General features: G+C 35.6%; 1 protein-coding gene across 1 annotated transcript in view; it reads right to left on the bottom strand.

Moving 5' to 3' along the window:
* Positions 1 to 11,788: 11,788 nt before the first annotated feature.
* The window catches only part of LOC117121948 (thioredoxin-related transmembrane protein 2-like), a gene marked incomplete in the record, with an annotated part of 7,878 nt that continues 5,604 nt past the window's right edge, over positions 11,789 to 14,062 (bottom strand). The window contains 2 exon segments of the mRNA XM_033267368.1: positions 11,789 to 12,890; positions 13,429 to 13,558. Of these exon segments, the coding sequence (XP_033123259.1) occupies positions 12,759 to 12,890; positions 13,429 to 13,558 (262 nt within the window).

The following is a 14,062-nucleotide window of genomic DNA, read 5'->3' as shown; positions in this document are numbered from 1 at the left end:
CTGATACACCACTGTCCCAAATACGTCGCACACACCCAAATTTAATTTTTCTTCATTGTCATCGTTGGTTTGATGTTTTGGCTCATCCTTTGTAAAATCTGCTCCATTTCAGTTTTTGTACTTATACTTATACGTTGTTCTTATAGAGATACCGTGATTGAAATGATGAATTAATTGCCGAGATAAACGACGCAAAGAACTACCAGTATCAAACACACATTTAATTAAATATTTCAAAAAGTAATTACAGTTCAAGGGTTCTCCATTCGTTGTTAGAAAGAGAGCGGTTACTGTAGTTGGCGATTAAGATGCTTGTCTTCTATTCCCATACAAATCCTTTCAGAGATCGTTTTTCTCAACATTAAAAAAGCATCGTTATCCAATTGGCAAAATATAGGTTGCGCCTAGGGATACTTGCTGTTCTGTGCAAGTAATTGGAATGCAAATGAAATTATGTTAATGAGCAACACACAGTCAATAATAAACATAAACAAATTATTTACATATCAAATGTATACATACAATACGTACTTTCCACTCAAATATTGATTTAGTCCATGCGCTTTTGAAAACACATTTTAATCAATTTCAAAACGATTAAAGAAGCTGCTCTGTCTGGTAGAAGTTGTGGAGTGGTAAACGGAAAGACTAGGGCTTTGTGGAATGAATGTACAGTGACAATGACACCGATATTGTTGATGTCACCGTTGTTTTTTTGCAGCACTTCCCCTAGGTCGTCCATTAGATTTCACCGATTTTGGTAGCTTTTTACGGAGCGTCGACCATTGAGACTCTCGTCTTTGTCGTGAATAAACTGGTTTTGATAAATTTTGAAGGTGTTCTGGAAAGGTAATTAAAAAAATAATTGGCTTCTAACGTTAATTCTACAACTTCTACAAATCATATTATTATAGGTAACGAAGTTTGCCAAGTACTTGAAATAACCGTAGTTACCAGGCAGTACACCCCCAAAATGTGAGTTGATTTGTGTGTGTGTGTGTGTTGTTGTTTTTTTTTTGTTCGTACTGCGGGTCCCAGTTGATCAGCTATAGCTGGATGGACCACTCTCACAAAATATCGCTGAAATCAAATCAATATTGAATAAGCCTAATAGGGCCTAATAGTGATTTCCAAATTGTACTGTGCCTATGCAAATTGTTTTTGGCTTTATCTTACTTGCAAGGTCCGGGCAGTGTCGTTCGCCATTCTCCATCATCAAGGTATATTGCGGGGGTTGATGTTCGATCGCTTCTTCTACATTTACAAGAGAAAACAGGTTTATAAGCAACATTATAGATGGCATATTGAACGTATTAATTCAGAACTAAAAGTAACCCTTTAACAGATCTGTAATTTTATTGTAAATAAATATTTACTGGTTCCTTTCAATTCATTCTTTCTAGTTTCAAAGTACACAATTTTACAAACTGATTTGGCCTAATACAAATAACTTTAATGTAAAATATCAAACTCAAATAGTACATAGCATGACGCTTTCAATGTACTTTACTGTGGGGGATCGAAATTTGTGTGGTGATTCTCAGAAATTTTCCAGTGCGTCAATAAGTAAAGTCTGACAATCGCAATCTTCGGTTGGATCTACAAGTTTTTGTTGATTGTAATACAAAGTGGATAACTAGCTATCTGATGAAGATGCTTACTTGTGCCGCAATTGAGTGGCATGGGTGGATAGGCCTGCAAGTCTCAGGGGCATGTAGTGGAAGTTTCGTGAAATCTTAACAGGCATGCGTGGGATTGAACATCAAGGACCATTAGCTATTGCATGTAAACTGTGTCCATGGATATTTTTGTAAGTTTAATTCTATACAGGGCGCCAACAGGCGCGCAATATATCTTTTTTGATTGGCTAATCAATTAGGCTCCATATCGTAACCATCTTCTAAGCCATTATCCACGGAATCATAACAATAGAATATCCCAAGCGATGATTTTGACGATTGATGAAGTCAATAAACATTTAATATGAGTTTTAGCATTTACGTCAAAACATCTGCCGAAGTAAAGGAAATTTTGCTTCATTTCCTCTTAAGATGACTCCACGCATCATCACATTTCACTATCAACTGCGGGTGCCATGCCAAATATGTGTGATTACACAGTCTGTTGTATCAACTTGTCTTGAATTGATAATTAAAATGCTCACTCCGCTGTGTTATCAAGAAGCGCAAATCGGAAATGCACGCACATTCAGTTCAAACATGATACAGATGCAACAGATATAAATAACCTTGTGCGTTACCTATTATTGTCAACCCGGTCATATGAACCCTTGTTCACCCCCAAAGAGTGGGTGTACAAAACTTAGTGTAATAAATGTTTTTGTCGTGTATCATTTTAATCAATTATTTAGGCTAAATAAGTAGTAGTTTACTAGTAGTTTATCATATTCAGTTTATGCTGCCAAACTCTTGAATAATCTTCCTCCTGATTTTAAGAACATTTCTAATGTTAATATTTTCAAAAGATCAATTAAAACCCATCTTTTTGCCTAATTCACCCCTGTTTCTGTCTGTGTCTTTCGTTGTCTTTTTATGTTGTTGTTTATCCAAAGACTGTATTCTGTGTGGTATGAGATAGTTTTTTTTTTTCTGGAACTGATGTGGATCAGTTGCTCTTGATGATTTGAAACTTGGAGGACACTTGGCTTGCGCTTTGCAACCGAAACAAAAGGCGCATTATAAATGCCCAGTAACAGTAACAGTATGGTAGCAGTAACAATCGGCGGAATAATTATAAAATGCTTATAACGTAAGTTATATATATGATAACGTAGCCTACCCACAACCCAACTAGAATATAAACGGAAGAAAGGACAGGCGCACTTCTTTGTAAACTATATTAGAGATTGTAATCGGACCCCAACTTACCCCCGTAAATAACAGTTATAAAACTCATGATCCGTTACAAAATGTAATACTTCTCACAAGCTGTCTCTTATACACATCTAGAAATATTAGGACCATTATTATTAATAAGTCTGTATGCCATTATGCTCAACATCATCAATATCTTATTGTTGAGTAAGATAGTGAATTGACTGCACATGCTACTCCTCAGCTCTCGTTGATATTTATATAAAATAATTTAAGTTGGCTATGGCTTAAGCCTATTAGAAAACATATAAATTAATATGATCATTAAATCAATATATGTACATTAACATGATGAAATAAAGATAACAGCCCCCAATTCGCCTAAAACAGGGTACGGAACGACGATTTATCCAAAAGTGAGCAAAGACTGCAGCAGTGTGGCGATTTTAATATGACTAAAAGTATACCTATTTACTTTCTTTAACCATTGTATACTATGACTTGGTCTTTAGTAGAGTATTTGCTATTTACTTTCGGAGGTGATGACACAATACCCTATTCTTATATGGGTTTAAATGACGTGACCGTATATTAATGCAGGTCTCGCTGTTGCCATAGTGTCACGGTTTTCCTCCATGACCTGTCTGTCAGTAAGATGCAACAATTCCAATAAAGCGACAATAATGATGATGACGTCAATTGATGATAAAATTATTACAGCAACAGACCACCTCACAATCTATTAGTACATTTTTAATAATTTGTATGATTAATTTCGTTTGACTATCCATGGTATTCAATATTTATTCAGATAATCATCATTTTAATCTCGATTTTTATTATTATTAGTTTGGTTTAAAAATGATTTATGTTTTCATTTGTATTCGTCTGTCGTAGACCTAATCATGAACCCAGTTAGCCTGATGTGCCATATGCCTTTTCAATGCTACATGAGTCAAAGTCAGCCCATTGGTGTAATAACATACACCTATCGCGGGTATAATAAATCTAGCTGTGTTCCTCGTGAAGTCCCCTGGTAGACACGTTTGGACAGGTGTGGCACATGTGTCTCAGGTGTACCACTTTCTCTGTTTCTCACACCCCCACTGACATTCAAAAGATTTTACAACACATTTGATTTGTTTCATTTCCTCAGTACAAAACTTTCATCAAGTGTTGTTGGAATAGACTTAGGGAACTCATGGCCTCATCAAATCTCCCGATTATATTTTTGAAGACGGTGTGATCCAGTAAAATCGAAGACGTTTTATATCTTTAAAGAATAAAAAAAGATAATTTTATAAAGACCCAGATCGGAAAAAAAATTCTTAAAACAATTATGACGAAAAGGTTGATAAAATAAAATTCACCTATTGAAAGGCAAAAGGGCCACGTCACGTGTGAATGGAGAAAGTATCAATAACAATTTTATCGCTTCTGTTATTCTAAATTGTAAATGCATAAACACTGTCTTTTTAGCTAATGAACTTGAGTAGTAAAATTTAGTATTTGGATTGCGTACTTTGTATATTTGATTAAGTCCTAAGTTGTTAGCTTCCGAATATAATATTAAGACGCGTGTCGCTTTCCTAATCTACATCACAATAACTTTATGGATGCTCGTAATAAAAAAAAGTGTAAGGCAATGAGAACTGAAATATTTTTTCTAATTCGAATTTGATAACTCTTTTCAATGACGTCAATTAAATTATTTAATTTTATTTTTATAAAGTTTACATTTCACTTTCCACAGACTACAAAATATCTACTTTTACAGGGCACTTTACATGGATGTTCGGAAAAGAGTCAAATATTTATGGAGCTCGTTTCCCAGACATTATATCTACTGTACTTTAAAAGACAACACAATAATGAAAACGTCATCATGAAGTAGGCCTAGGCATAGCAATTGGATTAAGAACATATTTAGGTTCACTAATTTTATGTCTGGCTCAGTAAAAGGTGAAAGGGTTTAGTAACGAAATGCCACTAAAGTCGGTTACCGTAACAACAAGGCGTGTTTAGTACCATCAACTTAACGGTTTAATAGACAGGGACCATAATAATCAGAAGAATATATACAGAATTAGTGAATGGAACATAGGCCCTATGTATCGATGTACATTAGATGGCATAAATAGATGCATGAATGGATGAAGGATGAATGACGGGTTGATGGACAGGTGGATAAATGAACTGATATTAGGCCTATATGAAGAGATATGAATGAATGAATGAATGCATGATAACTGGATTAATACAGGCATAGTGTGTAAACTACGATAAATAATTAAATATAAGAACTAAACTGAGGAATAGGTGGTGTTTGATGGAATGGATAGATGTATGGAATGGAAGGATGATGGATGGAGATGATAAGTGATGATAGAAGGTGATGGATGGATGGATGATGGAAACTGATGAATAAATGGATGGCTAAGTTGAACAGGAACGCATTCATGATGGATGGGTGAAATGAGAGTAAGACGTAGGCTATGCTGTTGGGAAATTACTACCAGTAGGCCTACACTCATCTTTATCATTCGGTAGGGTAGTGTATGTATCAATGGATGGGGAGGAGGGGGAAGCCAGCCTGGGCCCCCATCTAAGTTGTTAAATTAAAGAATGAAATCAAAAAGAAACAATTTTAAATTTAAGCATGAGAGTGCCATTTCCGTATATTTAGAGGTGCCATAACCAAAAAAGTTCGTGCCTCAGTCAAAATTTCTACCCTTTTGGAGTCCTTAGGAGGTCGGTTTACCCACGTCCCAGAACCAGAACAAGAACCATATGTTCGGGCTGAGGTGGTGTAGACTTTTCATCTGAAAGCCCCTCTCATTTGGTCTGCTTTGGATTCCTGAATCCCTCACTGGGATTCTTCAAACTTAATAATGAGGATTTATTTAAAAAAAAGAAAAAGAAAACTATTGACATTGACAAAGCTGCGGCATGAGAAAGCAATTATTTACACCCAGCCTTGAAACAATAATACAACCACAACGATTCTCCCTAAGGGCCCTTGAACTTGAAATGGTGAAACCAGAAACCTGTTGGCTGCTACTAGGATACTACTGTATACACAAATACGTAACATAAACCAAAGACCTCTAGACATTATGAGATCCTGTTAAATGAATACTGTATACATAGTAATACACGGGTTTATTTACAGTAATGTACATTATTTGCCAACCTACCGCTCACACGTTTATTGTACACAGACCTACTGGACAAATAATAAAAATAACTGAATCTGTTGAGTTGTTCTAAACGGACTTTACTGCTCCCATGTGTTAATTTATACATTATTTTTTATTAAAAGTTTTATAGGTATTTTTTTTTCAGATAAAAACGCACAGCTCTGATGTGCCCATATTGTTAATGCAACAGTTGTTACCCCTCGATAAAATTATTCAGCTTGCCTATATAGATCCGTGGTCCCGGTATTTGACAATTCACCCAAATTCCACCACAACAGTGATAATTAAATTTTAAACCATGCGTCACTTTTCTACTTTGCAACTGGTCCGGTAAGTAGCAAAGTACTGGTCTACTATATGATACAATAAAGCTACTGAAAAATGTGGGCATAGACCACCTCATTCTCATAAACATATTTTATGATACCTAGGTTTGTTTGGCCAAAAGACAAAATAACAACCAATATGATTTTGAGTTCTTTTTCGTTTTAGGCGCATCAAATTTCTTCTAAAGTCTGAGAAACTAATCGATCGATAATCGCTTCGCCTAAAGACCTAGTGGCTATTCACAGTCCATTATTCATCATCGCAAAAACAATTAGGCCTAACCTGAAACTCTTTTCGATGATGACCATAGTATTATAGGGCCACTATGTGAATAATAAAAAATAAGTTATATATATGATAACGTAGCCTACCCACAACCCAACTAGAATATAAACGGAAGAAAGGACAGGCGCACTTCTTTGAAAACTATATTAGAGATTGTAATCGGACCCCAACTTACCCCCGTAAATAACAGTTATAAAACTCATGATCCGTTACAAAATGTAATACTTCTCACAAGACTCCTAGATCCTCTGCCCAGTTTGCGTACGTCAATCGTGTTTTCGAATCATGTATATCAAATCCCAGAGAAAATGTCATTCTGTGTTCGGTCTGCAATCGATCAGTGGTTATGGCTGGCGGCACTGAACGAACCGATGCCTAGCAGCAGCTCTGCATTCGAATTATACAGTACGTGTTGAGTACGCCTGTCCAATAGAGGGCGAACACCAAGTTACTGTGCTGTGGTGTTGATAGTCTTGATGGTACAGTTTGTACCCTACCCTATACACATTTCGAGATAATATAATAATAAATCTTTCATTTATCATTACTTGTTCTTTAAAGCAGATTTGAATGTAAGAGATAGGAATAATTTATTGATCACATAGATAATAACAATATTAGGCCTATTTGGAACCAATTGATTAGGCTTAATGCAACAAAAAACCAAATTTAACACTTTTTGCCAAAATAATAATAGACATGTGGCAAAAGAAAATGAAAGAATTCTGCCAGTGGCGTAACGCCGTATGCACTCTCATGCGGCGGTCCGCAGGGCCCCCGAATTATAGGGGCCCCGAAGGGGCCCTACCCATAGGTTCCTCGAAATGGAAATAAAAAGAAAATTATATACAAAATTACAAAACAAAATACAAAAAGTCTGTGAGTGCCATTTCCGGCCATCTAGACGTCCATCATTTTCTTTTCTCAGCCCTACAAGGGCAACAGCATAATGTGTGTCTGAAATCGACTGTAGGACATTTATTATATCCAGTGGCGGAATAAAGAGTGAGGGTGGGGGGGGGTTGCCGGCCTAGAGCTGTCAGCCCGGGGCCCCACTAAATTTTTCAAAATATTTTTTAACTGGAGAAAAAAAAATATATTCACAATTTTATGTCCGTGAAGTGCCATTTCCGGCCATCTAAAGGTGCCATATTCATAAATTTTCTGAGGTAGTATAGACTCAACTGTGAAAATCCCTCCCTGGCCTCAATTTTCTGGATCCATATTATATAATTTATTCGTCGTTAAAAAAATTTACAATAACAATGCACATCTAAAATCCCACAATGGAATTGGTGACCGGGGCCCAAAAAGGGCCACCAGTTTTAGACATACACAGGGTCCCCGACCCCAACGTTACACCACTGAGTTCTGCGTATAGTTGCATATCTTGGTTCTATTAGTTTGAAGCAGCGGTGACAGCGGGGGGGGGGGGAGAGGTGACATGTCATATGAGTGATGACTAGAGCCTCGTTTAGGGTCCCGGGATAAAAAATAATCGTTTGTCCGAATTTCTTCTAAGCTTGAATGTAGGCCTATATAATTTAATAATGTTTGATTCTGTCTCTTATACACATCTAGATGTGTATAAGAGACAGGTTTAACGGTTAATGAAATAAGCCTACATATTTTTTTAATATTTAAAAACTGGAGGTAGAAGGTGGAAAAGGGGATAGTTACGCCCTTTTCCCCCAGTTTTTAAATATTCAAAAATCTATATCTTATTAACCATTCCCGAGTTTTTCGTAAAATATGTTTTTTTGTGTGTGTGTGTCTTTAAAAAAATCAGTTGTACAACATACCGTATTACATGGCCGGCGGAACCGGGTGCCGGGTGGGGGGGGGGGCGGCCCCCCCCCCAACTTTTTGGCAAAAATATATAATGTCTGGAGATTTTTGTATGATCGGAAAGAAATGCAAGAAAAGAAAGAGGGAAGAAGGAGGAGAAGGGTGGGAAAGAGAATGTGTATCCAGTCCCCGACCGAGTTACATTTTCTCGCAATTCACATTGGCGGATATGGGGGAGGGGGGTCATCGGTCCTGACCCCTCCCTTGGGCCAAAAAAAAGGGGGAAAAGAATTCTAGACCTACCTTTTCAGGACCCGTGAGCTAATTTTTTCTGACCTCTCTTTTCTCTTTGGGTTCATTGATTCATTATAATAATTTCAAAGAGTGGAAAACCTTAAATTTTGAAGAACTTAAAAGTAATTAAAAGACAACTTAGAAGTCGGGAAGCTCATTTCCCGCCTTTTGAGATTTATCGACTCATGGAAAAAAAATCGTATGCAACTACTCACTTTTTTTTAATTTTCATGTATGTATACACACATCAGGCCTATTTACTGTAAATGCAATGGGAAAAAATTACCTGACCGTTTTCAAGAGGGGAAAACCTTGAATTTTGAAGAACTTAAAAGTAATTAAGACACCTCAGAAGTCGGGAAAGCTCATTTCCCGCCATCCAGGAATCAAAATTTTCACGGGGGAGAACCCCCGGACCCCCCTTTCTTATCGATTCATTGAAAAAAGAATACGTAGGCCTACGCAACTACTCATTTTTTTAAATGTATGTTTACACACATATCAGGCCCATTTACTGTAATGAGAATGAGAAAGTTTACCTGACCGTTTTAAAGAGGGGGAAAACCTCGAATTTTGAAGAACAAAGTCATTAGACACCTAGCTCAAAAGTCGAGAAAATTCATTTCCCGCCATCTAGAAATCAAAATTTTCCCGGGGGAAGACCCCGGACCCCCTAGATTTGATTCCAGATCTGCATGATTCATATTCCCATTCACCTTATAAGTGCCCCCACCCCCAACTTTGAAAAACGTTCCGCCGGCCCTGTATTAAATGTTTTTTTCATTCGGAGCCTGGCTTTAAAATGGGAACTTTAAAACCTCAAGGGTTCTCCTCTGGATTCACCCAAGATTAAACAATATTTTCCTCGTAGTTACTAACAAACGCATTAAAAAACTCATTTACAAGTATATTGTAGGAGTGATGTTTTGTCCTACCGGACATGTTATCGTACTGAATACTTAGTTCCCAAATAGCATTGCAGTACCCACGACTACTTGGGGATCCGATTCAAGTGAAGTTCGGTAGTCTATTGTTTATGACACCAGACTAGTTATCTGGAGATCACGGGTTCGATTCTCACCCGAATTACTTGCGAGAATGTTTTCACAAGTATTTGGAAACTTACTGAGCATTCGGTACAACACGTCAGGTAGGGCAAAACATCACTCCTATGAAATTTCCTGACACAAACAAAATAAAAACAGTAAATATATTCTTTGTATGAACCATTAAATTGCTTTTAGCAAACAAATGGTTTTCTTAGAAAATTATGTAAATCAGCAAAAACAAAATGGTTTCCATCTGTCTCATTGTTAGTTGATAATTTAGCTGAGTATATTAAGTGAGCAAATCAATATTTTAATTAAGTGTTTTAGTTGGTGTTGTAGACTTGTCATTATCTGTTTATCAGTACAAATCATAAATCAGATGCAGATATGCAGCAACAGCACCTGCATCATTTTGACGCATGTCCAAGGGAAATCAATATGGATTTATAATTATCACATCCATGAAGGTATTAAATAGATCTATCACCACCACATACCCAGTGACAGTTCAGGAGTGCTAATGAACGGCATACCTCTCTCTCTCTCATCTATTTTTTTGTCATTGTTATAAGTATATCCCCCACAAGTTTACAAATCCAGTGGCGAATTCAAATTGTAAATAAGAAAATTATATTCAAATGTTAAGTCTGAGAGCGCCATTTCCGTGTCATAATCATAAATTGTCTTACCTCAGCCCCAACCATATTCTTTCATCTGTGAAAGGTCTTCCCTGCCCCCACCCCCCTCTTCTATTTGAATTACAGACCAAGAGCTGCACAGAATGTCATTTAAAACATTTAATAAGTCATGCACCTTTTATGTCCTTAACTACAAGAAAAATCTTGTTTGCATATCATTATTAAAGTAGAGATAACAACTGGGACAATGAATCAATATAACTTAGTGGTGGTACTAGTGCATAAGTGAAACGTTTATAAAATTAGTTAATTAAGTAGTGTTATAGCACCAGGAACAGCACATAATTAATACCTGCATCATTAAGTTATCTTATAAAAGAATTGGTAGGGTTTGGTTAAGCACATCACTTTCCTTTGCACCCATGTTCAACCTATTTTGTTGTTTCTTTGTCGAAAAATTGAAAATATAATTAAAAAAATAAAACAGTAAGATCTGAAATTTTCATAAGCCTTTTTAAAGGATGGAATATGAGCATCATATGAAGGCCACCAACCTGTACAGTAGCATCTTATAAGGTAAAATTAAGTACTGTACATACATTCATTCAAACATACGGGAGTAAACACTAAAGTAAGCAGTTTACCACTAGTGCTATAATTTATCACATTTACTTTACTAAATTAGTCAGCCTTGTGATAGGCTTCATGATAGGTGGCTTTCTATACTGTACAGACACTGGTTAATCTCCACTTTCCATTTTTTTAAAGCTGTTTTGTTGTACTCTGTACATCATGTACTTGCACTGGTATTTATTTTTGTATTTTATATGGGCAATGTCTGAAATAAAAGTGAATGAATAACATTAAAATGATTTTCATTAGCCAGGATTTGGAGGGAAAACATTTTTTGGTATGCTGTACAACTGATTGCTGTACAACTGATTTCTGATCACCGAAGGCGAAGAAACTGTGGTTACACTCCTTTTCCCACAGGTTTTTAAATATTCAAAAATCTGTATCTCATTAACCGTTCCCAAGTTTTTCATCAAACACTGTTTGCGAGTCTTAGAAAAATCAGTTGTCGTCAGAAGCCTGGCTTTATGTCTGTTGAGTAAGTGGTTTTTTGTGTCAGACAAAATGTTTTGTGAGGGATCTCTATGACAAATAAGGAAGACTAACATAATTTCAATACTATAAAATTAAAGGTTTTTAAAATAAACTGAATACATTGAATTTTAAAAGGATAAAATAAGTTCAGCTTCCAATTAGAATCATGTTTTTGAAATCATCTTATTATGAAAATCCATACATTGATTACAAGACTATTTACGGGTCTACGCTAAGACAATGGAGCAGTATTACATGTGTATATTGTCCCTGAAAATGACAAAAAATCACAAACAATAATTTCCTTTTCTATAGAAAACTTGAGCATAGAAATGGTTGAATTCTACAATCTGTACCCTGATTGTTATACTGGAATGGATATAATAAATTTATTAAAACACTTCCATTGACTGCAAGTATTTCTATCATTTATTACTGTAAATTTATGGGTAAACATTTTTATGTTTACTTCAAAATGAGCAAGTTAATTTTAATAATGATTTTTATGCTTTTTTTTTGGTGCTTTTTTGGTATTTTGCATGATACAATACATCTTTAAATGGCAAGGAATATATTTTCCTGTTCTAATTATTAATTGAAAGTTATTGACGTAAGCAATTCAAATATTGAATTATAAAGCCCTATCCGGACTGTCAAATTGTATTTGACAAAACCATGTAACATTCCTAAATATGACATCACATCATGACCATATATAGAAACATCATGACTATATATGGGCATACAGCAGCGTTTTACCAAAGACAATTTGATAATTGGGAAAGAGCTTTATATTTAGTTAGGCATATTGGCACAATACACTATTATTGTGTAATCCTTTTGACTTTGTGTATTTATTTTTTTTTCTTTCTATTTTGATGGTTTGTTTTGTAACTGTACCACTTTGAAAACCAGCACTCAAGTACTCAAAGTGCCCGCAATCTAAAGAAAGAATCAATCTCACAGCATGCTTTTCATTGGACCATCTCGCTGAGCCCCACCCCCTGGATATTGTTACTACGGTCCCACAAAACGATAGCGTAAACGTATGTGAACACGTGTGGTTGTGGGACAAGCATGCAATCCTGCGTTAACGTATGTGAACACGTGTGGTTGTGGGACAAGCATGCAATCCTTGTCCTGTTCTGGTCAGTCAGTTAACTTTGATTAACATTCTGGAAAGGTCAATGACCTCAATTGTTCTTTATCTACTCTCATATCTAAGTGATCTTCCTTTCACTTCTCTTTTTTCTCTTCAGCATTTTCCTTATTGTCTTCCGCCTTTTCTTTTTTCTCCTGTTTTCTTTGTGCTTTTGTTTTACTCTCTTCATAAATTACATTCAAATCAAAGTCTCTTATCATGTTAGCCTGAAAAAAATTTAAATAGCTTGTGTTAACTAGACTATTGTTTAAAATTTAAATAGCTTGTGTTAACTAGACTATTGTTTAAAATGTGATTACAAAATTATCATTAATTCATAAAAAAATGTGGATTGAATAAATATTTCAAAAGTTCAGCATTACCCATAGAGTTATAAAAATACTATAGGACTAAATCCAATGCATTTGACGTTCTAAACACGCAGAGCTGTGTGTTTGCATCATACAAGGTGGCTGTTGCGTAGAGTCAGTCAATCAAAATACGCCTAAGCATCGTTTTCAATGGGCCCTCAATTTAACCATGAAAGTTTTGAGTCCAGTTTATTCATTAATATTATTAATAATAAAAATGATCAATGAAATAATAGTTAGTCAGCAGTCTTATTTATGGTTGTAATATGTATACTAAGCCTGAAGGTGGCGCTTTCCTACGGCGGCCATCTTGTTGAGTACACATACACAACTCTGCATTGCTTCATCGTTTAGTTGTCACTCTAGTTGTTATAATAGCTCTATGGTATATTACCTCAGTAAACTGAAACTTGATAACTTTTCCTTTGTTGTTCTTTACAGGCCTACGGATGACTGGTTTACCATTCTGGAATAATATTACAGTTGGTAATTCTAGACTAGTTCCACTTGTACTGATCCCAAGTCTACAACAAAAGCACAATGACATAATCCTATCTTTAATTACTCATAATTATAAAGATCAAATATTTTGAGAGACAAGGGCAAAACAAAGCATTGTGTCAGTGAATTTCATAGGGTTTGTCCTGTTGGCAAAATTGTAGTGCTGAATTGATTCTTACCTTTAGCTATTACCATTGCAGCCATAGTTCAAGTCTCACTAATTATCGTCGCAGTGAACTTGGTTTTCAATGTTGTTTTTTTTTCCTACTTTATTTTTTCCACTTCTTTAAAATTATATTGGTTTTTCGTTCTTTTTTTACTTTATACCTTTTAACGACTTTTCTTTTTGTTGCAATTTTAACTTCATTTCTCATTCAAGCAATGGGGAACAGCCCTATGTTCTGTTGTTCAAACAGACATAGTAAGTCTAGTTTGTTCTTTTGGTTTGATTAGGTTTTATTTTTTATTGTATATTAGTTCAATTGGTGCAAACAGAATCCTATCAAGCATCTGCTGTAAAGTGTATC

This window comes from Anneissia japonica, unplaced genomic scaffold (assembly GCF_011630105.1).
Source record: "Anneissia japonica isolate Jap-2015-1 unplaced genomic scaffold, ASM1163010v1 scaffold352_len1594369_cov220, whole genome shotgun sequence".
In the NCBI taxonomy this organism is placed as follows: domain Eukaryota; kingdom Metazoa; phylum Echinodermata; class Crinoidea; order Comatulida; family Comatulidae; genus Anneissia; species Anneissia japonica.
This window is presented reverse-complemented; position numbering and strand designations above follow the sequence as displayed.